This window comes from Xyrauchen texanus, chromosome 1, assembly GCF_025860055.1.
Source record: "Xyrauchen texanus isolate HMW12.3.18 chromosome 1, RBS_HiC_50CHRs, whole genome shotgun sequence".
NCBI classification, from domain to species: Eukaryota; Metazoa; Chordata; class Actinopteri; order Cypriniformes; family Catostomidae; genus Xyrauchen; species Xyrauchen texanus.
In genome coordinates, this window is record NC_068276.1 from 61577914 (window position 1) to 61605761 (window position 27848).

General features: G+C 38.3%; 1 protein-coding gene and 1 long non-coding RNA gene across 2 annotated transcripts; one reads left to right on the forward strand and one right to left on the reverse strand.

The window, feature by feature from the left end:
• Positions 1–7795: 7795 nt before the first annotated feature.
• Positions 7796–19148, forward strand: LOC127650198 (uncharacterized). Its single transcript, XR_007971400.1, has 12 exons — positions 7796–8026; positions 15664–15817; positions 15993–16212; positions 16306–16432; positions 16595–16886; positions 17015–17105; positions 17188–17304; positions 17425–17500; positions 17600–17851; positions 18129–18398; positions 18684–18830; positions 18934–19148. It is a non-coding gene; the product is annotated as an uncharacterized LOC127650198 (long non-coding RNA).
• Positions 19149–19655: 507 nt separating this feature from the next.
• Positions 19656–24879, reverse strand: LOC127645689 (uncharacterized). The gene is made up of 4 exons (XM_052129366.1): positions 24675–24879; positions 22263–22466; positions 20669–21385; positions 19656–19810 (listed from the first exon to the last, which is right to left on the reverse strand). Exons 2-4 carry the CDS (start codon positions 22381–22383, stop codon positions 19656–19658), a joined length of 993 nt encoding a protein of 330 aa, XP_051985326.1. The 5' UTR covers positions 22384–22466; positions 24675–24879.
• Between the last annotated feature and the right edge of the window lie 2969 nt (positions 24880–27848).

Sequence of the window (27848 nt, forward strand, 5' to 3'; positions counted from 1 at the left end):
GAGGCAATTTATCTTGATGAAAATAATAATAATACAAATACAATACAATACACAAATAATAATAATACTTAAAACTGCAATCCAAGGTCTTGATAGCTCCCCTGTTTTTAGAGTATAGAATTGTCTTAATGTATTGTTTGACTTCGTTTTCAAAGATGGCAAAGGAAGGTTTATGGTTGGAGAACTTAGATTTGTGAATATGTGATTTTGCCAGCAATAACATCAGATTGATGATATATAAATTATTTGCCTTGATAGAAGGGTATGTAAAAAACCAAACAATACATTGTCATAGGAAAGTGAGAATTCAGAGTCAATATATTGGGAGATAAATGTACAGATATCTTGCCAAAAAGTGCAAGAGTGGGGACAAGTCCAAAATAAATGATGCAGGTCTTCTTGAGCCATTTGACAAAATGAGCAGTCCACATCAATGTCCTTCTTATATCTTCGTAGAAATACCTTGGAGGGATAATAGCGATGCAACATTTTAAAAGATACTTCCTTAATCTTATTTAAAATTAGGTATTTGGAAGATAAGCACCAAATTGTCTTCCAGTCCAGATTTGGAGTAAGGTTATTCCAATAAGGAACAGCATTTGGAACAGAGACTATTTCTTTTTGAAACAGAGTACGTATAGCTCGGTTATTGTTTCTCAAGTTAGAGGAGAAACAGGTCTGGCCAACAGTAGTTGCACAAGAATCCAGTGGCAAAAAAGTTGGTACAGATACTATATCGTTTCTAAGAAGCATTAGAGCACCAGAAGGGATTGCATCAAACACTACGGCATATTCCTTCGGTGGTATAGGAATACCATACTTGTCTAGAAGTTCGGAGTATGACATTAATTCACCACTAGAATTGAGGAGATGTTTAACCAGATAAATTCCATGGACAAACCAGTTTTCCAAGAACAATGATTTGTGTTTATATAAAATGTCTCTGTTGTTCCAGATGTAGTACTTGTGAGGGGAAAAGTTGTGTTTATAAATTAAGGAAAGAAGCAATTGTTTGTAAAAGTTTGATAGTTTTAAGGGGATTTTTTCAACATTATAGCTGCAAAGTAAGAGGAAATTAAGACCTCCAAGCTTTGAAAACAGGTAGTTGGGAATAAAATTCCAGATTGAGTTTGGATTTTTTAAAAACTGTTTTATCCAATTTATCTTAAAGGTATTGTTGAGGGTAGAGAAATCAAGAAAGTTTAGACCACCATTTACATAGGAGTTCATTAATACTGATTTTCTAACATAATGGATTCTATTTCTCCATACAGAGTTGAATAGTAAATTATCAATGACCATGGAGGTCCGTTTGTTGACATCTAGAGATAAGGCTGCATAAGTAAGACGAGATATGCCCTCAGCTTTGGTTAGCAAAATTCTTCCTTTAAGAGATAAGTCTCTTTGAAGCCATAAAATAATTTTTTTCTGTACCTTTCCTATGATTGGGTCGAAATTTAAAGAGCATCTGGTGTCGTTTTTTTGTTAATAACAATTCCAAGGTAGGTGACAGACTCTTTCACTGGAATGGTAGAAATAGACGGAACGTTATAGTTTTTAAGGGCGAGCAGCTCACACTTATTGATATTTAAGTATAGACCAGAGGCTTTAGAGAATGTCTTAATTGTATCAATAGCAACTGAAACCTGTGAGGCATCCTTTAAATATAAGGTAGTATCGTCAGCTAGCTGACTAATGATTATTTCTTTTTTAGCTATTGTGATACCTTTCAAGGGGCTGGTCTTAATGAAATCAGAGAGTAATTGAGCACAGATCAGAAACAAGTATGGTGAGACAGGACACCCCTGCCTGACGCCACGCTTTAGGTCAAATCTAGGTGAGGTGCCTCCACACAGTCTAATTGAACAATTTGCATTCTTATATGTGGTTTTAATGACTGTACAAAAGTAAGTGTCGAAGCCAAATTTATCTAAGGCCCGTAAGAGAAAGTTGTGTTCGACTGTGTCAAAAGACTTGCAGAAATCTAGAAACAGTATATAGCCATCATCGTCACTAAGATCAGCATAATCAATGAGGTCCAGCACAAGCCTGATTTTATTGGATATATGTCTATGCCTCATAAACCCGGTTTGGTTTTCATCAATAATTTGGCCCAAAACAGCTTTTAATCTTTTGGCAAAAACTAGAGCTAGGATTTTGTAATCATTATTAAGAAGGCAAATTGGCCGCCAGTTGTCAATGCATAGCGGGTCTTTCTTATGTTTTGGAATAAGGGTTAAAAGTTCTTGAGATAGAGTGGGAGGGAGAGTTTGATTTTCAATGCTTTCTGTGTACACGTGGTGAAGGAAGGGGACAAGTTGTTCTGCAAAAGCAATATCAAATTCAGAGGATAAGCCATCAACACCTGGAGATTTGTTGAGTTTTAGATGATGAATGACAGACAAGACTTCATCTGCAATTATTGGGCTATCACAAAGATCTTTTTGGTCATTCAAGATTGACTTTGTTTTAGTGAAGTATCCTAAAAAAGTGTTAGCCGCTACCTCATTATACTGAGATTTATACAAATTTTTATAAAAGTTGGAGCAGTAATTAGCTATATTTTGGGGATCATCAGTAATAACACCATTAATGCTGAGTTTTTGAATAGAGTTGGATTTACTGCGGGATCGTTCTAATTGGAAGAAATAGGCAGTGTTTTGCTCTCCTTCCTCTAACCATTTACATCTTGACCTCACAAAGGCTCCTTCTGCTTTTGCTCTGTATATTTCATTCAAGTGATTTTGCAGTACAATTAAATCCTGTTTGTCATTTTCTGATAGCTTTTCAGGCATAATCTGAAAGAGAGCAGTTATTCTGGTAATTATCCTTGTTTCCTCCGCTTTTCTGGATTTGGATAAAAAGGACCCGTACTCTCTTAAGAATTTTGACACCTCAAATTTAAAGAGCTCCCAGTTTCTGGAAAAGCATTTTTCTATTAAAGCCTTGTTCCAGAAACAATGAATCAATGTTTGGACCTTCTTAATTACTAGGTCATGTTTTAAAGTAGAGTTATTAAGTTTCCAATAGGAGGAGATTAACATTTTCAACTCAAGTGAAATTATCCGTATGACGCGTTGTCAAGAAAGCCTATCAGCATTGAGATTGTACTGATTTCAGACATATTGACGTAGTAGCAGAAGAAATCAGGACAAATGGGTGAGAAAATGGTTGTAGCGTTGTGTGGGTACCTGGAATTGTATTTTCATTTATTTACATTTACATTTATGCATTTGGCAGATGCTTTTATCCAAAGTGACTGACAGTGCAATTATTACAGGGACAATCCCCCCGGAGCAACCTGGAGTTAAGTGTCCTGCTCAAGGACACAATGGTGGTGGCTGTGGGGATCAAACCAGCAACCTTCTGATTACCAGTTATGTGGTTTAGCCACTACGCCACCACCACTCCATTGTATGACACAATGTCAACGTATCTGGGACTTCCACATCAGATAGAGAGCAGCAATCATTGTGATATCGGCCATGGTTGATGACGGAAAGATAAATTGTCGTAGAAGCCCCTCCTCCTGCCCTTTTCCGGAAGAGAAGGTGGAATACTTGTGGGTTTGCGTACGTTAACACAAATGTAATCTTTCTTTTTTTTTTATTGCTTGAATGAAAATACAAAGGAGTCACAGTAAACATAAAACTTAATACATAACATCAAAGCTAAATAGCAGCACAAACAAAAAAATACACACAGTAAACGTAAATGACCAAGGGATAACAAAAATAAATAAATAATAATTAAAAATAAATAAATAAATAGATAAATAAAAAGACCAAAATAATATTGTACAAGGGGGTTAATTATCAAAGTATGTCTCCAAAAGTTTACACAATTTAAGTTTTTTTTTATTATGCAAACATTTTAAGGATTTGAGGAAGATCGCCAATTCGTTCTGGAAATGCAAGAGGGTGGGATGATTCTGTAACAATCTAGATTTATGTATAAAGTAATTGGCCAAAACCACAATATTATTAACCAAAAATTCAACATCACCATTGAGAAAAAAAGACCCCATATTTTATAGATTTAAAGTCAAAGTCAGATATTACATATTTCAAACTTAACCAAACATGAAGTTCATCCCAGAGTTATTTGTTTAATGTGCACGAGTAAAATAAATGTTCCAATAACTCTATGTCTGCTTCACCGAAGCTGCACTGATTGCAGTCCATATTAAATCCATGTCTGAGGAACTCATTACAAGTCATTCATCATTTAAACTGAACCTCTTTAGCCTTCGGTAGAAGAGGGAAATATAGAAACCTTGTTCTGAACCACTTTCTCTTTACAAAAATAAAAAACAAGGGGCTTCTTTCTGACGTGTAAAGGGAAAGTCTGTGCATTTACAAATGCTCTCCTTATTACAACTCTCCTCGATTAAATTGAAACCAGAAATGATTAAAAGTACTCAGACTTGTTTCCAAAACCAAAAAGCTCCAGTGCGTGTAAAATAAATGTATGTTCTACAGCGTCAAAAGCCTTGTAGAAATCAAGAAACAAAATAAAACCATAATCCGATGTCTATAATCAATTAAATCCAAAATAAGTCTAATATTGTTGTGTATCAACCTGCCTTTAATAAAACCAGATTGAGTTTCACTTATAACTTGACTTAAGTTAAATTTTAATCTGTTTGCAAACTCAGCCGAGAGAATTTTATAAATCAACATTAAGTAGGGTAATCGGTTGGAGGTTATCAATAATTCTCTTGTCTTTACCTGACTTTGGTATAAGAATAATCAACCCCTGTTTCATTGTTGGCAGTAGAGATTTAAGTTCCAAACGTTCCTTTAAAGCTTCAAACAGCAGACCCTTTATATCCTCCCAAAAGAATTTATAAAAATCTGTGGTCAAACCATCCTGACCTGGAGATTTTCCTAAAGCCACATCTTTAATAGCAGAATCCAGTTCCTCCATTCTTAGATCTACTTCACAACTTTCTCTAAATCCCGTATCAATCTGTGGGATATCATCTTTTATCTTTTCAAGAAATGTATTACTATTTTTTTCAGAATAAGATGATGAATAAATATCGCTATAAAATGTATTTATTTCCTCAGATATTAATTTGGGGTCTGTGATTACCTCATCCTTAATAATTAAACTATGCACTGCATTGTTTTCCTGTCTCCTCTTTTCTAAATGACAAAAATAAGCTGTATTCTCCCCTTCTTCTATCCATTCTATTCATCGAGATCTTACAAAAGCTCCCTGTGTTTTCATTAAATACAAATGATCAAGTTTAGCTTGAAGATACTTTAATTGATCATTTCTTTAGTATTACAGCAGGCATTAATTGCCTGTATTAAGTTTAATTCCATCTGCTTCTGTTTTCTACTCTTTCGTTTAGCAGACTCAATTGAAATTACCCTTGCTTTGAATTTAAAGTACTCCCACTTCCTCCCATTAGACGTTAAGGTGATGTCATCCTTATTCTCATCAATCAAATTTCTTATTTCCTTGCAATAATCTTTATCCCTTAAAAGGTCTGCATTAAACTTCCAATAGTCTTTTCTATGATTATTTCTTATTGCTGAAGTCAAGATTATGAAATAAGACGGTGGTCTGTCAATGGTGCACCGGAAATTGAAACATCAGTGATATCTTCAGAGAATCCGTCAGTAATAAGCCAAAAGTCTCTCCGTGATTTAGAGGATCCATTAGGCCTGACCCATGAAAACTGACTAAGATTAGGATACTTCACTCTCCAAATATCTTAAAGGGAATTTGTCCTGCAGAACTCCTGAATAATGTTATTAAAATGGTGATTAGTATAACTAGAAGGATATCTATCCAGCCATTCATCAGGTGCCAAATTAAAATCACCTCCAATTAGTAAAAAATGTGTATTAAATTTTGTTTTAAAATCTTGTTTTGTCCATCACTATTATAGCCATAAACATGAACTAAAATAAGAAAAATACCTTTAATATTAACCACCACAGCAAGCCAATGCCCATTAAGATCACCCAGAGAAGTCACAACATTCCCAGGGAAGTTGTTAAGGCATATGGCGCCACCTGCTGACCGATTGACTAAACAAAATTATATCTCCCCACTGCATTTTCCAAACAGCAGCATCCTCTTCAGTGGAGTGAATCTCTTGCAAAAAAACAAAGTGTGACTTCTGCCCTTTACAAAACATAAATATACTTTTACGTTTTACAATGTCCTTTAGTCCCCTTGCATTTAACGAGCAAAAAGATAAACGAGACTTTAAAGAGAACATAAGCTCACCGGAACTCACAGTGAACAAACGACATAAGACTGTACAAAATAAGTCGAGATCAGAAGAATGAAACTGCAACAGTTACAAAAACAATGTCCTTCAAAGATCAGCACAATTCCCATTTTTCCAAGTTCCATCATCAGCCAAAAATCTGCTTCCCCTCGATGAAAGAAAATGGACCACGAAAGCACTTCTCGAGCATCTCTGTCCTCTTTGTTTAAGTCCTCTGCGAAACGAATGCCTGCCTCCTTGCACACGGTTGATCCCTTTGACAACACCCACATTTGATCTCTATGGATTATCTTTGAAAATTGAATGATGATCTGCCGCATGCGATTTCATTCATTTCTGCCAATTCGATGAACCGTGTCAACCGCCTCTTCCATTTCCCAGGGCACTCCAGGAGCAATCTTTGGAAGCAGCGAAATCACCTCTGCTCTGATGTTCTCGTTCTGATCTCTGGCGTGCCTTTGATGTGTAAGTTCCAACGCCTTTTGTAGTGATCTAGTTCTCCTACCCTCGCCTTCAGCTCTTTATTTTCCTGTTTGAGAACAGAAAGATTCAGATCCATTTCAGATGCCTTCTGCTTGTGAGCTTTCAGCTCTCCCTTAACCTCGGAGATGACACTACAGTTCTCCTCCATTTTCTTTGACAACTCCTCCAAATTTAATTCCTGCTGGTCAAACCTCCTTCCGAGAGAGTAAATAGCCTCGAGGATATCCGCATTAGAAATCTCTTCCTCCTGCTCAGGACGCACTTTCTTCATACTTGCAGCAACAGCTACCTCCATCGCTTCGGCGTAATCGTGCTCGTTTCTGTTACTACTCACCATCTTATCTTCAGATTTTTTTGCTCTGCTTGCCATTTTTAGACGATGAGAAATGTATTACGTTGAAAAAACGAATTGGGGAAAAGTCTAAAAATACAATAATAAACTTTGGGACTTTGCTAGTTGTTAACTATGCTGCCATCTAGTACGCCATCTTGCTCCACCTCGTCCAGTCGAAAAACTCTGCTCCTCTGTTCCGCAATTTTTTATTTATTGTATCTATTTATTTTTTATAGTTTGAATGAAAATACAAAGAAGCCACAGTAAACGTAAAACTTAATACAATCCGTCAAAACTTAATAGCAGCACAACCAAAAACAAAAAAAACAAAAAAAAAAACAAGAAAGTTCCGACGGGGTAACGCACTTCGACAACGCACAAACTCTTTTGCTTGGTAAAAACACTTTTGTAGAGTGTGCACCCTTTTCATTTGAATCGTTTTATTTTGGGATCTTGTTTTCTTTTAGTTATCATTCATGTCAGAGGCTTTTCTTTTCTGTTGTGTATTAAATCAACTGTTCGCTTGACTGATCATTCTATTGTGCGCCATCACTTGAAAGTCTAGCGAGGGGGAGCTAAACGTAAGCTCCACCCATTTGCTCTGCAGTGAGCAGCCTCTCGCGAGAGGAGCTAGACGTCCAGCGAGGAGGAGCTACATGTAAGCTCACAAGCATGTGCAGTACGCGACCGAAGTCATATGATACTGTACTTTTCATCATCTTGCTCAGGGCGGCGGTTTTTGGCAACAGCTGGATTGAGAGTGGAGTGTGCATGGTAGGAAGTTTAGTTGACTCGGGAAGCGATCCGGAAATGGAGGAAGAAGTGGCGTGGAGAACGGAGGTAATGAATGGAATGTTGTTGAAAATCGAAAAAGAAAGAAAAACTGGGGTCAGATTTCAGATTCTGATAGTGAAAACGGAAGACATCAGTTAAGAAGGAAAAAGGAGGAATACAAGGTAATGATAAAATTCGCATCCGAATTTGAATCTGCAATAAATCCGCTGAAATTAACAAAAGCAAATAATGACGAGATAGGGCAGATTGACAATGCAAAAATGTTGAGGGGTGGTAAATTGTTATTATTTTATAAAGATAACAAGCAACAGAAAAAGGCACTAGGAATGAAGATGTTACTGGGGAAAAAAGTAAGTTCAATTCCAGAAGAGAAGAAATGGGTAAGAGGAGTAATAACAGGAATTCCGATTGACATGACAACAGAAAGAATCAAAAAGAATATTTCGGGAGCAGAAGTGAAGGAAGTGAGAAGACTTCAGTATGTCAAAGACAAAGAAAGGAAGGATAGTCTATCTGTAATGATACATTTTGATGAGGATAAATTACCTGAAAGGATATATTTAGGATACATGAGCTATATGGTTAGACCCTATGTACCTCCCCCGTTAAGATGTTTTAAATGTCAAAGATTTGGTCATGTTGCAGCAGTTTGTAGAGGGAAGCAAAATGTGCAAGATGTGAAGGAGAGCATGATTATGGTAAATGTGAACAAGGAGTAAATCCCAAATGTTGTAACTGTGGGGGAGAGCACAGCGCAGGGTACGGAGGATGCCAAGCGAGAAAAAAAGTCTTGAAAGTACAAAATGTTAGAGTGGAAGATGGGTTAACATATGCTGAGGCCCTGAAGAGAGTGGAACAGGAAACAAAAACAAAAGAAATTGAGAGAGTTGTACCTCAGAGAATGAATAAAGGCATAGAAGAGACTGAGAAGGATACTCTGGAGATTGATAAAGTGTCTTTTGTAGCATTTATAGTTGAAGTGGTAAATTGCTCAGCACAAACGGAAAGTCGAACAGAGAGAATTAAAATCATAGTGAGAGCAGCAGAAAAGTATTTGGAAATAGAGGGAATCAATGTGGAGATGATAAATGAAAAACTAAAAGTACAGGTAGGAAACACCCAGACAACATGTGGTGGTTCACAATGGAGTTATTAATATTGCAATGGAACGCAAGAAGTTTGATTGCAAATGGACAGGAATTTAAGAACTTTATATTAAAACAAGAAAGATGCCCAGATATAATATGTGTTCAGGAGTCTTGGTTGAAACCATGTCTTAATTTTACATTACAAGGATATATTGCAATACGTAGAGACAGACCAGGTGGAAATGGAGGGGGGATAGTAACTTTCATAAAACAAGTTATAGGATACAGGATAGTTGAGATTAATCAGGAACATGAGGTAATGGTAGTTGAAATATGGGAAGGAACAGAAAGTATAAAAATAGTAAATCTTTATAATCCATGTAAGAAAATAAATATAGGAGATTTGGAAAAAATAGATGAGAATGGTAAACAAAAGATGGTATGGTGTGGAGATTTTAATTCTCATAATACATTGTGGGGGAGTGAACATACAGATCATAATGGAATGGTAGTGGAAGAAATGTTAGATTTAAGAGGATTAGTGTGTATAAATGATGGGTCAGGCACCAGAATTGATATAGGAAGTGGAAAGATGTCAGCTATCGATTTAACTTTGGTATCAGATAATTTAGCAAGGAAAAGTACTTGGAAAGTAATAACTCATAATAATATAGGAAGCGACCATTTTCCAATATTAAGTAAAATAGGAATAGATATTCAAAAAGAAAAGGTAGAGAGAATACAAAGATGGGCATTTAACAAGGCAAATTGGGAGCAATTTAAGGAGATTTGTGAAGAATATTTGGAGGGGTTTTTGGGTGTAATAGAGGATGTAGATGAGTTGAATAAAAATATCTGTAATGCAATACTGGAGAGCAGCAGTAGAAGCAATAGGAAAAAGAAATCAGGGAATAGAAAAAAGGTAGTTCCTTGGTGGAATGAGGAATGTAGTGAGGCAGTTTATATAAGAAATAAAGCGCTCAGGAAAGTAAGAAGTATTAATTTTAATGATTTAATAAACTATAAAAAGGCACAAGCAAAAGTGAGGCGTGTAATAAGAATAGCAAAGAGGAAATATTGGAGGGAATTTTGTGAAAGTATTGGTGAAGATGTTGAAATAAACAAAATATGGGGGATGATTAGAAAGATGAGTGGAATTCAGTGATATAGTAGCATACCAGTTTTAACAGATAAAGGGAAATCAGCAGTTTCAGATAAAGAAAAAGTAGAAGTATTAGCAGAAACATTTATGAAGGTGCATAGTAATGATAATATTCCTCAGGAAATGAGAAAATATAGGAGACAACGCATTAGAGAAAACCCTAGAATGTTAGAAAAAAGAGGGCATTCGGGTAGTGTAATAGAGGCTGAGTTTACAATGTATGAAATGAAGAGAGCACTCTCAGGGGTAAGAAAAACTTCTCCAGGAAAGGATGAAATTTGTGTAGAGTTGATAAAAAATTTATCAGAAACATCATTAAAGATAATTCTAGGATTGTTTAATAAAGTATGGGAAACAGGGAAACTTCCTTCTGAGTGGAAACATGGGGTCATAGTGCCAATTGCTAAGCCAGGGAAAGACAAAGCTCAACCAAGCAGCTATAGGCCAATAGCATTGACATCAAACTTATGTAAGCTTATGGAGAGAATGGTAATGTCAAGGTTAGTATATTTTATTGAGAAGAAGGGCTTATTTTCACAATACCAGAGTGGTTTTAGGAAGGGGCGCAGTACTATGGATTCTGTAATAAGTCTGGAAGCAGCAATAAGGAAGGCTCAAGTAAATAAAGAGGTAGTAGTTGGAGTGTTCTTCGATATAGAAAAGGCTTACGATATGTTGTGGAAAGAGGGTTTATTAATGAAACTTGATAAAATGGGAATTACAGGTAAGATGTCAAGTCAAGTCAAGTCAAGTGGTTTTTATTGTCGTTTCAACCATATACAGTTAGTACAGTACACAGCAAAACGAGACAACGTTCCTCCAGGACCATGGTGCTACATAAAAACAACAAAGGACCAACACAGGACCACATGAGACAACACAAGGAAATAAAATACCTATATAAAATACCTATATATATATATACCTATATAAAGTGCACGTGCAAACATGTGCAAAGTACGGGACAGTACAACAAATTTCTGACAATGAACAGGACAATAGACACAGTGCAGCGCCGACCAGTACTCAGTAGTGCAAAAAGATGACAGTTTCTAAAAATGTAAACATAACATACTATGAGATAATGTTCTATGCACATAGCGGTTATTGAGGTAGCAGACAGTTATAAAGTGACAGTAATTAAAGTGCAACTCAGGACACTTGTGTGTGTGTCAAACCAGTCTCTGAGTATTAAGGAGTCTGATGGCTTGGGGGAAGAAGCTGTTACACAGTCTGGCCGTGAGGGCCCGAATGCTTCGGTACCTCTTGCCAGACGGCAGGAGGGTAAAGAGTTTGTGTGAGGGGTGTGTGGGGTCGTCCACAATGCTGGTTGCTTTGCGGATACAGTGTTTTTTGTAAATGTCTTTGATGGAGGGAAGAGAGACCCCAATGATCTTCTCAGCTGTCCTCACTATCCTCTGCAGGGCTTTGCGGTCCAAAACGGTGCAAGTCCCAAACCAGGCAGTGATGCAGCTGCTCAGGATGCTCTCAATAGTCCCTCTATAGAATGTAGTGAGGATGGGGGTTGGGAGATGTGCTTTCCTCAGCCTTCGAAGAAAGTAGAGACGCTGCTGGGCTTTCTTGGTGATAGAAGTGTTGAGGGACCAGGTGAGGTTCTCCGCTAGGTGAACACCAAGGAATTTGGTGCTCTTGACGATCTCCACAGAGGAGCCGTCGATGTTCAGCGGAGTGTGTTCACCTTGTGCTCTCCTAAAGTCAACAACCATCTCTTTTGTTTTGTCGACATTCAGGGACAGGTTGTTGGCTCTACACCAGTTCGTCAGCCGCTGCACCTCCTCTCTGTATGCTGACTCGTCGTTCTTGCTGATGAGACCCACCACGGTCGTGTCATCGGCGAACTTGACGATGTGGTTCGAGCTGTGCATTGCTGCACAGACGTGAGTCAGCAGAGTGAACAGCAGTGGACTGAGCACACAGCCCTGGGGGGCCCCAGTGCTCAGTGTGGTGGTGGTGGAGATGCTGTTCCCGATCCGGACTGACTGAGGTCTCCCAGTCAGGAAGTCCAGGATCCAGTTGCAGAGGGAGGTGTCCAGGCCCAGCAGGTTCAGCTTTCCAATCAGGTGCTGGGGAATGATTGTGTTGAATGCTGAGCTGAAATCTATGAACAGCATTCGAACGTATGAGTCCTTATTGTCTAGGTGGGTGAGGGCCAGATGGAGGGTTGTGGTGATGGCATCGATCCGTTGAACGGTTTGAACGATACGCAAACTGCAGTGGGTCTAGTGAGGGGGGCAGCTGGGTCTTAATCTGCCTCATGACGAACCTCTCGAAGCACTTCATGATGATGGGTGTAAGTGCGACGGGACGGTAGTCGTTGAGGCAGGACACTGAAGACTTCTTTGGCATGGGGACGATGGTGGTGGCCTTGAGGCACGTTGGAACAACGGCGCTGCTCAGAGAGATGTTGAAGATGTCGGTAAGAACATCTGCTAGCTGGTCTGCACATCCTCTGAGCACTCTGCCAGGAATGTTGTCTGGTCCAGCAGCCTTCCGTGGGTTGACTCTATGTAGAGTTTTCCTCACATCTGCCGTGCTAAGACAGAGCACCTGGTCGTTGGGAGGAGGGGTGGACTTCCTCGCCATCACGTCGTTCTGCACTTCAAACCGAGCGTAGAAGTCGTTCAGCGCATCTGGAAGGGAGGCATCTTTGTCACAGGCAACTGATGTTGTCCTGTAGTTGGTGATGGCCTGGATGCCCTGCCACATGCGCCGCGTGTCACCGCTGTCCTGGAAGTGACTGTGGATTCTCTGGGCGTGTGCGCGCTTTGCCTCTCTGATTGCCCGTGAATTTTAAAACTTGGAAGAGCAGGATATTTTTTAATAACACTGATTGTGTTTGGCTGAAATAATGAAGTCATATACACCTAGGATGGCTTGAGGGTGAGTAAATTATGGGATCATTTTCATTTTAGGGTGAACTAACCCTTAAAGACGTTAACGTCCCATGATTGAGAACATTTTGTAGTCTAATACATTAATTTCCAATTCCCTTTATGTGAAAAAAAAAAAGAATCATAAGACAAAAAGTAATGAGATAGTGTTATTTACAAACATCAGTTAAAAAATAGAAATAAAAATAACTTACAAAAATACAAAGACAAGATAATTCTTGTTGTAACTAATCAACTGTTTATGAGCATGGATGGTTTGAGGTTTACAATTTTGGGGAAAAATGTGGTGAGGAAAAATACCAACATTGTGAGAACAATATTTCTCAGTGTATGATAATTAAGGGGATATAGTATATTATAGTATAGTATGGTATAGTATAGTATAGTATATTATAGTATGGTATAGTATATTATAGTATAGTATGGTATATTATATAGTATAGTATGGTATAGTATATTATAGTATGGTATAGTATATTATAGTATAGTATGGTATAGTATATAGTATAGTATGGTATAGTATATAGTATAGTATGGTATAGTATATTATAGTATAGTATGGTATATTATATAGTATAGTATGGTATAGTATATTATAGTATGGTATAGTATATTATAGTATAGTATGGTATAGTATATAGTATAGTATGGTATAGTATATAGTATAGTATGGTATAGTATATTATAGTATAGTATGGTATAGTATATAGTATAGTATGGTATAGTATAGTATAGTATATTATAGTATGGTATAGTATATTATAGTATAGTATGGTATAGTATATTATAGTATAGTATATTATATTATATTATAGTATAGTATATTACAGTATAGTATAGTATATACAGTCCATTATAATAATTCAAAGATACAGATGATCTAGACAAATCTCTCTGCACAAAGGGCAGAAAATCAAAACTGAATTGTCTTTGAGTCGGATTCCTGAATTATCTTTGGGCCCTTATTAAGGCTCTTAATGCGCACATGCTTCTGTTCTTAATAAAATTATTGTGTCAGTAAAGGCAGTTTGTCTTATTAAGTTACTCAGGGTTCCCACACCTTGGTTAACTTCAAATTCAAGGACCTTTCAAGGACTTTCCAGGTCCAATATCCTCAAATTCAATGTGGATGTGGGCACACATTTCAAGTTAGAGCAAGGTTGCATCGTGTTACCTTATAAGATACATTGTTACAGTTTTCATGTGTCAAACACAACTATGCAAAAAAGCTTTTTGTTTTGCATTATTTTGATCTATTTGACAAAGATCTGATATTCTATTTGTCGTATTTCTGTTTTGCACAAAACTGAAGAATATTCGGTACATCCTATACTGTACTCTAAAATGATCTCTAACTTTTGAAATTTCATTGAAAAGAGCTTAGGCCCATGTAACCAGAAGTAAGATTAAAATACTTTTAAGTTTTTCTTGCCTCATGGGTTTACATTATATTCAACATTACATTAAATAAAACATTTGTGATAATCTGTTGCCCAAATATTTAATTTTTATTGAAAACAATATACAGTCATTGACTGAACATATTTGGCTTTGGTGTAAGCACTGAAAACATATCACAACATAGTGCAGATCAAATACATTATAAAACATTCCAATATGGGACATTAACATAAGTCCATGAATGGATAAACAATATTAAACAATAAAAAAAAAAACACAAGGTCAGCTTAAAATATGTAACAGAACAAAAACGTTCCCTGAGGTATTCTGTGGTGGTTTTCCTTTTTAAGTTGATTGTCGCTTTGTTGATTTTGTCTTCATTTGCTTTTCAATTCATTCAATTTCTTGTCGAGCGATTTTTCCACTTCCACCATTTCTGCTCTCTTTTCCTTTGCTCCCTTCCTTAAGCTGTTAGACTTGGCAATTAGAGTTAGTTTGCCTGTTTTCTCTGCCTCAAGAGCCAATTTGTCAGCAGAGGTCTCAAGTGCATCCATGTCATCTTTCAGTCTTTTTTTCTTCATTTTAAGTTCCTCAATTTCATCCAGCACATATTTTCTCTTACTGTTTTTTCCGCATCATCTCTCTTTCTTCTCTGGAGGACCAAGTGCTAACGTTAGCAGACATTCTGTTCAACGAAAACGAGCACTTAGCAGAGTAAGTCTTACTTTTAATTATTTTACCTCTTAATTTGTGTAATTTCGTAATAATAATAGTATAATATTTTTATATAATATATTTTTTATAATATTAAATATTTAATATTTATTTAGTATAATAATACAGAGAGAGGAGAGAGACTGAGCTTTAGGACAGGTTGTCGTAACGTAATTGTCTGCCTTCTGAAATGAATTTAGTAGTTTGCACAATGCTATAGCTATTGGCAGGAAGCTAGCCCAACTCTCCCGCTTCCCCGCATTTCAATTCAAACTGTTCTCCTCCGCCCTCCCGTCTGATTTTGTATCCCCGTGAGGCTAACGTTATACTCTCCAGTAAATTGCAAGGTCCAAATGTATTACTCAATATGTAGAAATCCCCTAGATTTTTTTGACTTGTCAGAGTTGCTTTGGTTTTATATCTCTTTTTTTTATTTACTGATTTATTACTGATCCAGTTGGTAACTAAGCTTGTATTCTATGTTATTGTGTATTTTTTTCCTTCTCTCTCTGTGTTTTCAGATTTTGGCAGAGAGTGCAGCCAGTAATGAAGGGATAGATGCACCTAGCACTGTAGATTTTGAAGCTACAGAGGGCTTCTCTCTACACAATACTGAACCATTAGTCCTTCATCGTGGGTCATAGTGCAACATCAAATGTCTGCAACGTTCATCAGGTAGTGTAACTTGTATGTATCATTAGCTGTATATGGCACAAACATTTACAAATTACTTCTAATGGTAGAAAGAAGACATTTCATACTGGACTGTAGTGGTGTGGCAGTGCATGTGTTGTGACCACTGACTATGTGATGTTGTGCAACTAACAACATTAATCTATTTTTATCTTAGCTGTTCAGGTAAAGCCTGAAATGGTTAGTGTTTGGACTCAGACTGAATGGTTTGAGCAACAAACATCACTGCCCAGTTCTGTCCAAAGTGAGGACGAATCATCCTCTGATGTCATGGACCATTCTGATCTGTCATGGATCCCAGACGAGGAGATGAGTAGTGAGACATCTGATGAGGAGAATCCAGAAGAGCCAATACAGGAATCACTCAATGACCTCAAGTAAAAAAAAAATAATACCTATTTTTATTGTGATTGTGTGTCCACAAATTGTCACTGTCAGCATTAATGAGCATTCTCCTTTTCTTTTTCCAGTGTGGCTGACAAGTTCATTGTTTGCCTAAGCCAGCAGATGTGTCTGTTCACTGTTTGCTCGGTCTGTTGTGGGGAAACCCAGGGACAAATAGAGTACCAGGAAGGGACTTGCATAAAAATCAAGCAGGTAAGATAATATTTTTGAACTGTTTGTCTGGAGTTGAATCATGGCCTTACCCTGGAAATCCAGAGGAAGCGTGAGCCACTTTTAATTTGGTCTGTGTAAATACTGTATACATTATTGGTATTAGTAGTTGTATTAATTTCCTGTTTCATATACATTGGTCAGGCCTGCACAGCATGTGGCTATCAGCGTCACTGGCAGAATCAAAATATGCTGCACCGAAACATGCCAGCCTGCAATCTTCTACTCAGCGGTGCCATTCACATTTCAGGCTGCATGGCTACTCAGACCATCAGAATGCTGAAGCTGTTTGGGCTGCAGTGCATCAGTCCCAGCACTTTTTTCCGCCATCAGCACCTCTACACAATTCCTACCATCCTGCAGGCCTGGCAGAATGAGGGATCATCAGAGAGCTGAAGGAGATTGGGGGTGGACTGATCCTCTCTGGTGACTGCTGGTAGTATGATTTGGCTCTTATTGCTGATACAGAAAACAGGCCAACACAGTATTAACAGTTACATAAAGTGTTTTTTTTTTTTTCATTAACAAAAAAAACAAACATCTGAATGTCTTTGACATTCATAGATCAGACTCTCCTGGACATTGTGCCAAATATGGAACGTATTCCTTGATTGAAGACCGAATGAACAAGGTTTTGGATCTTCAACTTGTCCAGGTAGGTTAATATCCTAGACACATAAATCAGGTGTCAGGTTTAAAAGCTACTGATATGACCAAATTATTTATTTTTTTGTTAGAGCTCAGAGGTCCCAAGCAGCACCTGGTGTGAGATAGAGGGTCTGAAGCGCAGTGTGCGGTTCCTGAAGGACCAAGGCATGCAGGTGTCAGCCCTAATAACTGACAGAAATCGGCAGGTAAAGATGCTTGTACAGACCAGAATAGATAGATGGACCTCTATATCATAAGATATACTGTAAAACTGTACTGTGAACTTGAATTAAATGTTCTCATTCTTAATGTGTTGCATATTATAGGTTGCTAAGTGGGTCCGTGAGGAGTTGTGTCCTGAAGGAACAAGGCATTTCTACGACATCTGGCATATTGGGAAAAGTATGTAACGTAATGTCGGTGCCGTAGTTTTGCTTAGTTTGGATGTTATTTGTGATTCTAGTAGCTTTCTCAATATTTTACGTTTGTGCTCTGGAACAGGTCTACAAAAAGCACTGGATACTGTGGCCAAGGATTGTGAGGACCTGAAGCTATGGAGACCCGCCATCATCAACCATTTATACTGGACTGCGTCTTCCACCCCAAATGGTGATTCTGATGAAATGGAGGCCAAGTGGCAGAGCATGCTGAACCATGTTCAGGATATCCATGAACACAGCTACCCTTCATTTCCACAATGTGCACACCCACCTCTGAAAGGAGAGGGAAGAAACAAGCAGTGGCTTGAACCAGGTACAATAGAGTGTACAATTGGGGTCAGAGGTCACATTTGCATTGTGCTTGTCAAAGATTTTGTTTGAGTATACTACTAATTGCCTTAGAGATGTAACTCATAACCACTTGTAGAGGAAGAATGACATTCCGCAGGTCCCATCATGTCTGAATTATATATTTGTTCAATAGCCTTATTGAAGATTAAAAGTAAAAAATGTGAACTAAATGTAGTCATGCCTTGTCAGTGTTTTGTAATAATAATAATAGTACTTATAAAATACACTGTTTTATACAGGATCAACAGCTGCGATAAAGTTGGAAAGTGTTGCTTCCAGAAAGGCCCTGCTGAAGGATATTCAACAGCTCTCACCACAACACACACACACACACACACACACACACACAAACACTGAACATCTACTGCTGCAGACACACACACACACACACACACACACACACTGAACATCTACATCAACGAAACATTTTCCTTGGAGGCATTCCATTCACTTATCCTGCACTTTGCGCCAAAGCGCACCGGCTTCTCTTTTCTTGGAATGTACAGCAGGTAAATGTTGATGAAGGTTAATGGTAGGGGTGCACGATATTGACAAAGAGTGATATTGCGACATCGATAATGAATATTGCGATATCGATATTAATTTTGATATTTTTAAACGTATGTAAAACTACAAAAGTTATGGGAAAACGGCTCAAAATATTCTTAACAAATAAAACAAGTTTTCTTACAATATAAGGTTCATTTCAACTGACAGTCTTGGACTGGTACAACATGAATAAATAAATAACCATGTATACATACTAATACTCAAGTGTACCATTTTTACTACAGACTTCTTAGCAGCCCTCCACTTCAATAACAATGGAGACAGAGACTTGGCTCGAACGAACAATGGTGAGGCGCGCTATGCAGTCCGTTACCCCCGGTTTCGTAAGGGTGGCTGGGTCGTCCGACCCATAAAAGAGAAACCATCATACGGTGAGCAGTTTCATGATCAGTTTCTAATGATAATTTGTTTAGGTGTCTCAATGAATCAACTAGTTAACTGAATGTGATCTCAATATTTGTTTCCCTCATAAAGAATATGCATCGGCCCTGATGGTCTCCCTGAGAGAGGGATATATAAGGTCACCACAGGCCCTCAAAGAAGACAGCGCCATCCTGTCCTCAGCTGCACCTGCCCCTCTTTCCACGATCACAAAATCGCCAAGGATGAGGCAGTCGGCCACCATCTTGAATGTCATTCACGTTTTAAGTCCTAATTACTGTCAATGAAATTAGAAATACATTTTATACACCAAGACAATTTGTGTGATTTTGTGTTTATTTTGTACAAAAATACATATTTATTGATTGCCTCCCATATGGGGCCATTGGAAGCCTCTGTATGTTCCTCCTTCCTCTGGAAACTGCCTCCTAATTGCGACCACAACACAAGCAGGTATCGCCTTCCTGATCTCCCTGCCCAGAAACCCATATGCCCATCGGACCGCCTGCCTGTAGGCTGTGTATCGGAATTGCCTAGAGCAATGAAGGGGGCAATCATAATATTTAACAATCCTATTATAGTCACTACACTCAAGTGATGGAAGTATTTGATGTAACATTTTCTGTTATTCTATTCCATAATGGTAATGTTAATTGTAGAGCCTCAAGTATGTATGCACATCTGAGTTTGAAAATCTGCTAAACCCTCAGCATCAATAATGCACATTCTTTTGACACAAAGTTTATTTGTGTAGAAAACTGACAACTAAAATAGATTAGGTGTATAATAATATAATAGTGGTGTTAAAACTTCGTCTAAACATACTCTGGTCTGTTGACTTGGAGAGGGCCATGCTCCTGCCTGAAGTTGAGGTATGCTACCTGCAGCGAAAACGGGTTGAGGCAACATGCATCAAAGCCGGGATGGAGCGTCAGGCAGGTAATATCCGTGGCCGGAACTAAACCCTCAACTACGGCCCAATAGGCATCCACCTCTCGACAACACATGCTGTCCACCGCCGACGCCATAGATTCACAATGTCCGCACAAACACCTAGCCAACAAAAAGCCATCAGAGAAGAAGCGAGCCGAACCGTACTGAGCCATACCATGCAGTGGAAAAGCGCCATTAGACTGTTGTTATTGTAGCTTAGGTATTGTCATTATTTATTTGTTGTTATGGCATGGTCATTAGTCAATGTAGCTAACATTAGGTCAATGTGTAGATAGTGCTAACCAGCTTGGATGGACTGCATAATCACTGTCAGTGTAGAATATGAGAAGACAAAACGTTGCTGGCTTAAATTAAGACAATCTAAATGGATGTTTAATCAAGAACAAGGTCGAACGTATGTTTGCTAAAGCAGATTTATTGCATAACACCAAGGTACTAGCCCTACAGTAGATGAACCAGCGTTAGCCACGGTGCTAACTTACATTAACTCACCAAGTCACTTGCCCTATTCGCCACTGGTTTTCTTGACACCACAACTCTACTTCTCTCCTCTGCCCATTGTTCCTCCCCTGATCTCCCCCTGGCTTCTATATCGCCTAGGAGGCTCATAATTATAGGCCTGTGGGCCACCATAGGCATGTTCGTCCACACCGGAGAACTCGGTTTCTTCATTCGCATCCATTGTAACCTGAGCTTGAACTTGACCAGACTCCTTCGGCCATCGTCACTTCCGGTAAGTGCTTTATAGACGCGGAAGTTATTTTATCACAATTTATCTCAAAATATCGTTAATGGCTAAATATATATTACTCCAGTTCAGAAAATCTAGTTGTTTTATCATCAACATACACTATGCTATATAGGGGTGTCCAACCTGCATGTTGCTCTTTAACAGCATTGACATATGCAGCCATGTGTGGTAAAACTTCCAATGCCCTTTCTAGTACAGGCACATTTTCCAGCCATCTTGTCCTGCAAAACTTTAGTGGTGTTGGGGAACCTGATCCTGTTATGTTGAAATAATCTTCTCTACGAGCTGGAGAATCGCTCAGAAGCTGGTGCATGGATTGCAATATGCTGCCAACTTTCCAGTCTGTCCCTTCCACTCCTCTCAGAAAGGCTCCGTGTGCAATATGGAGGCCGCAGCTGCCAATATTGATAAGGTGCACATTATGAGTATCTTGGAGGGATTTGTCAACCTTTGAATAAAAAGACCAATTCACATTTGGTCCATCCATGGAGATCTGAACCATGTTTTCTTTTGGCAGATTTTCAGTACTCCTCTTATAGACTGATTTATGGTCTACTGCAGTTGCGTGTCCCATGAATTTTGAGTCATAAAATCTTGTCACAACTTTGTTCCCATCCCATAAACAGACATGAAAGTCACATTGCTTTGATTGTGTTTTTCTGTTAAGGCTCTCATCAAAGAGAAGTACATAGTCCTCCCTACCAGAAGAAAGTTTTTTGCACAACAAGTGTTTGAAATGCGGAGCCAAACCATGCTTGCAAATGTACATGGACTTTGTTGCTCCACAGGCAAAAGTCTTCGCAATTGCACTGTCGTGAAACATTGCAGAAAATAGCACACCTAAAAGTAAAGAAAAAAAGAAAGAGATTGAAATCAAACACATTTTTATTTGTGTGGGTGTGACTGTATTTTCCCACTGGTTAACCAACGTGTGACAACACCGGTAATACCGCTTTTAAATCGCAAATTTGGAGGCTAAAGTAAAATGCGCGTGTCCGCACAGGCATTCATAATGGTGAGGCGAGTGTTTGGTTTTTCCATAGGAATGAACTGAGAACGCTCGCTCTGTTCTGCCCGTCGACACGTGCGGCTGTGCGCTTTTTAGTTTCGATTTCAAATTAGGACCAATTCAGGGGTGGATTGCTTGAATGGTGAGTTTATTAGCTTATTATTCTTAATGAAAATCCCAACAACAAAACCGCACAATGAAAAATTTTCTTAAATAGGCGCTTTTACATTTCGATTTGACACCAAATATTCCGTCATCATCTTGTCAGTCAGCTCTTTACTCTCGTAAAAAATTAAATCTGACTCCTGTTGCTGATCTGTTCTGCGACTCTGTCAGCTTGTGATTTATTAGGCAGACACCGTTCAGTTTTTAATTTTAGTGTCTGTTCTCTAACTGAACTAATGATTTTATAAAAATAAAAAAAATAATCAAATCGACGGTGGGCAACTGATATCCGGTGTTGCTTCTGAACACCGGTAACACCGTCACCGACTGTCGTAGCAAGCCTAGTGTGACTGTGTTTTCAAAGTACAGCCACCACAAAGTCAGATTTCAGCACCTCCTTGACTGTGTGAAATCATTTTGAAGCACATAAAATCATACATATACAAATCTTTGCATACAAATCTGTGACTGCATTAAATCAAACTTAATGCCTTGGAATCTCAAAATGATGTTATAGGTAAAAGTTAAAATCATTTAATTTACCTGTCCCTTCACTGGAATTGAAAGAGTAGTGAGACTCCATCATGTTCAAACACCACAGGATCTCAGCTTTTAATGTGTCCTCTCTGGGAACGCCTGTGATTATTGACTGTTTGGAGGACATGGCGATGGTGCTAGTCTTTGCAGGTGTACATGGTGGAGAAGTTGCTGTCACCAACCTTTCCACAAAGTTGACTAAAGTGGGCGCTGTGAGAAATAGTAAGACATATTGTAAGAAATAACACTGACTTATTGTAATACAACTGTTATATGACACCTAAATATAACACCGTTGGGGAACAAGGACTTAAATTACCTTAAAAACGTAAATACCTTTAAAAACACTCAATCCAGTAACAGCTGATACAACTATTTCCTGTGGTGGTAAATAGTCAGGTATGTATTTATATATGCATCATCATAAACTAATTAGCTTATAGCCTAGATATGTTAACACAATATTTGATTTACAATGGGTGACATACAATATCTTGGTAAGCCTACTGATGCCACTGATTGGGAAGCAACAAACGATTATTTTGATAATTGATTAATCTAATGATTATTACAACAATTATTGACTAATTGTATAGTTACACATTTTTCTTGAGTTACACATTCTAACTAATAAATAAGGTATTTAAAAAAATTGTGTAAAGCTGCTTGCTTTAGATCAATCTATTGTATAAAGCGCTATATAAATGAACTTGATGTGACTGGAGTGCCGATCCTTTTTAAGTTCACTGTTCAACTCAACAGCCTTCGCGACTAACGCCCGTTTCACACATACTCCGTTTGCAGTGTGTATGCGATCCGTTCCAGATGCAGTGCGTATACAGCAGTGCAGAGATCGTTTACACACCGAGTCTATTTCTTCTGTGCTGCAAACGCTGAATTAAAGTGTTCTTGCTCAAAATTAACATGAAAATGTAGTCATTTCACCATACATGCATTTAATTAAATACGACTATTTTTCACAGTCATCTTTTTACTTTAAGACCAGGGTAAAGCGAGGAAAACTACAATTTACTTCAAGGTGACATAATGAATGACACTCGTCTCATTCGTGGAAGTGGAAAAACAAGTTCTTTGTGATGCAATATTTATTGTATAAAGATTTATTATGCAAAAGAAAAGGTATGAGTCTGCTGTTTTTGTCAATTTTAATTTAAAATGTTTGCGATTTTAATATAACTACATTGTTCAATATGTTACCACTTGCTTGAGCAACTTAAAATATAATCTATATTATATAGAAGTAATGCATTGAATAATACGTTGTTTAAATTGTGTTAAACGTAAATACGTCTATTAAAGAGTATGTGTACAAAGAGAATCGCACTGGTGCCAACTTTTTTTTAAAATAAAAGTTGCTGATAACTTCTGGATTTGAAATACAAATAGTGAGTAAGTGTTTGTGGTACAGCCGCGGATCAGTTGCGCACTGCAAATGCAGCATAATGTGAAAGCGCTATAGCGCGTGCTGCTCCTGTACCACACGCACGCAGTATGTGTGAAACGGGCGTAACATTTCACAGCTACACATTTAAGTAACAGCAAAAAACATCTAGCAGCTAACATTCAATCAACATTTCTGTCAGATGCAGGCTATGGTAGGCAGGCCCGGTTCTAGAACCAAATCACTGAGGGTGCTTCTGAAAATAGTGAGGGTGCTTACATAAACATAGGAAATGGCTCCCAAAGTTGTTATCAGTCTGAAAATAGTACCTCAAAATAGGGCTGAGCGACACCTATTGTCTACGACAATATTGTAATTGCTTTTATGTTAAACGATATACGATCTGGCATAATCGAGTAGCCTATGTCCCTCACTTTGCAGAAAACAAACAAAAACATGCCACGCATAGCCTATACTGTGATGTTACCCTATAGTTCAGACCATGGCGCGTGCATTTAGTGTTTTACTGCACGGTTTAAATGCAGCTAGAATGGCCAAAATTGAAAATATGGGGGGGAAATGCCCTGTACGAGTTTTTGTCCTTTACAAGGCAGCTGGATCACAGCTATGAATTCGATTATGTCCACAATAGCAGATAGATAAGCGCGGTTCCTTTCCAGCTGATGTGAATTAACAAGAGACGAAATCTCAGTACCTTTCTTGACTCTAGAAAGCCTCTCCTTCCACAGCACCACTGCTGACATGTGTTCTTTACTGGATTCGTGTATTTTTAATCCCTTGTTTTGAACGAGGGCATGGCGCCAATTGTTGTAACCAGAGGTGGTGAAGGCATCATCTGTCCCAGCGGAGCCAAATTTACGACACGCATAACAAAATGCAGCATCGCGTTCAACAGAATATTCGAGCCAATCTCTATTTTTAAACCAAGAACTGCTAAATGAACGATTATTTCCACTGCCACTAAAAGATCGACTGGGGTATAACAAGCACATCACCTGTAAGGGCTCTTCATCACCTAGGTCACTCGGCGGCGTCGGCACCATCGGCCGCGGCACTTGCTGGGATTTATCGCCGGTGTTTGAGTGGGTGTCATGCGGTGAGAGTGAGGTTGTAGGGCGGGGTTCGCTGCTGTCATCGGCAGGCGGTGTAATATCGTCTTTTTGTGATGTAGAGGTTTGAGCTTGCTTGAGCCAATTTCGTATGTCCATTAACAATGGACTACTCATATTTTTAGGCTACCTAAAGCCCCGTCTCAAACTCAGCTAACGAATTTCCTGAGCGGGACGCACACACGCAAGCAAAGTGGGCAATTAAAGAGACAGCTTCACCTATGCGAATCACGATCGTGAAAGGACACACAACCAATCAAATGCATTAAACATAATGCATAAAGCATTATGAAATAATTTCTGATTTGAAAAATCGTGTTAATGGATTTATTTTGTGTATATGTATGAGTGTGAAATCCGTCTGTGTTTCTATTGTCGGTAAAATCTCGTTTACATGTGGGCTATTAAAAATTTAATCTGAGGGTGCTTTCACTTTTGTTTGAGGGTGCTAAGCACCCCCGTAGAACTGGGCCCGATGGTAGGACTTACGTGCTTTCGATTTCCGAAGTGCCGTCTTGTGTGTAGATCCAGCCGCATGACTTGAGAGCGCCACTTCTCCCGTGCTATCCACTTTGATTGATTTACAACAGGATTTGCACCTGGCTAAGTGATGGCCCTTTGGATCTCTGGCAAGCCACTCTTTATAATTTTCTTTGGTGAGCCAAATATCCTGAAATTTACATTTTCCAGGCATCACGTTTCAGCCTATTTTTGCAATGTCTGTGAGTGGGAAACGTTGAGGTACCAGCGCGCGTGAACGTCATGGCAACGTACAAAACAAAGTACCTCGCGCGGGAAACACTTAACGTAAATGCGCGTAACTAACGTAAATCAAGCAGGCTAGTATGCAGCATAAGCCACGAAGTGTTGGCGAAATAAAAAATTAATGGACAGATTTTTTTTTTTTCCAGAAAACTTCTTGCACAAAATAAATTCAAGCACTTTCGAGGACCTGTATATGTATGTTTATTTTCAAGAACTTTCCAGGGCCTTGAATTTTATTTTTCAGATTCACAAACTTTCAAGGATTTCAAGGACCCGTGGGAACTCAAGAAACACTGACAATTTCTCTGGACTCGAGCATATCATGAGATAGACTGCTGTAAAGTCCAACATTGTGCTGTGGTGCACCTTTATAATTGATTTCTGAAAATATGAATGAATTGTTCTTAAGGTCAAAGAGTTTAAGTGACTATTGTACCAATGTAATGTTCAATATGCAGCATCTGTCATGGGCATGATATTACATACTGTCTGAACTTTTTGGGAACTGTGGTTTGTATAATTAAATAAAGTCAAGAAAACATCCCCTTTTTTCTTCTTTTATTATTTTTACATTTGTGGAAGACAAGATCATATTCTAACATGTCTTCTAACTGAATATGTCAAATGTGTGATTGCTGTCATCAGCTCAACACATTACAGACCAAAATATCCACGAGACAGTTGAGTATAATGCAATATTGAAAAATAGGTATTGTTATAAAATATATAGTGTTGTGGTTTGTGCCATCTCTGTGAAAAATCACTCAAAGACTTGGAGTTTTTGATTTCAGAAGAATAAACTTTATTATCAGACAATAAACTGCAGAACAACTGAAGCATCTCTGGTTTTTGTTCACTTAAGTAAATGTCCTCTAACAAGTCGTGGCTAACACATTCCAAACGTCACCATTATCCATCATCCTATTCTGTGACTCTGGTCTAATGATTTTAAGAAGTGGACAGGACACCTGTGGAAGAGCCTCATCATATATTTTCTCAGTAGTCATGAGAGCACATATGTGAGGCTATTCCTGTTCCTGCACAGGCCTCTAAAAACACACTCACATAGTAAAAGACCTGCTTGACCATCAGAAATAACTGTAGAATAAAATGGCATTGATTATACTTGATTAATGTGTACTTAACTTGATAAAAATACACCACAATAGCTTTTGTAAATATAATGCAAAAAGAAAATGTACTTTTAACACACTCACACACAAAAGACACACATGTGCACACCGAAGAAAAAATCAACAGCGTACATTTTCCATTTGACTGATTGAGAAAACATGAAGGAAACAAAAGGTAAAAAAAGTAGAAAACAGCCCAATATAAATGTGTTTCATAGTTAAAACAGCTGCTGATATAACAGAAATCTGAAGCTAAATGAAGTGATTTATTCCTCCCTGATTCAGAAGTTCTCACTGAGTGATTCCTAACAGACATTATTAGTTTAGAAGCATCATCATGAAAACACAAGATATACAGTTACCGTCTCCTAAATCACCATATCGCCACTATAATAATTAATAATAACATATATCATAGATGAGGGAACATACACTACCGCCATTACTCATTAATCTTAGAGTTTGTGTTTATTATGTCTCTTCACTCATCCAGACTCTTTTTGAGTTGATCTGCAAAGTGTTTTCCACGTCTTTAACAGATATCATGATCTGTGACTTTAACTCTTTCTCTTGATTGCGCTGACTCAGTTCTTCTTTATTCCTTCTTAAAGCTCAATCCATGCAGAAGATAGGAAGTCCCTGTTCAAACCTAGTTTCAGCACTTCCCTAAACTGTGCACTGGAATATGATGACTCATTGCTTGAGGATAATTTGGTTTTAATATATTATAATAATAATAATAATAATTCATTATATTTATATAGCGCTTTTTTATTTCTAGGCACTCAAAGCGCTTTACATAGTATAGGGGGAATCTCCTCAACCGCCACCAGTGTGCAGCATCCACCTGGATGATGCGACGGCAGCCATAGTGCGCCAGAACGCCCACCACACACCAGCTATTGGTGGAGAGGAGATGGTAGAGTGATGTAGCCAATTCAGGGATGGAGATTAATACAAGGCCATGATAGATAGGGGCCAATGGGGGAAATTTGGCCAGGACACCAGGGTTACACCCCTACTCTTTACGAGAAGCATCCTGGGATTTTTTTTAATGACCACAGAGAGTCAGGACCTCAGTTTAACATCTCATCCGAAGAACGGTGCCTTTTTACAGTATAGTGTCCCCGTCACTATACTGGGGCATTAGGACCCACACGGA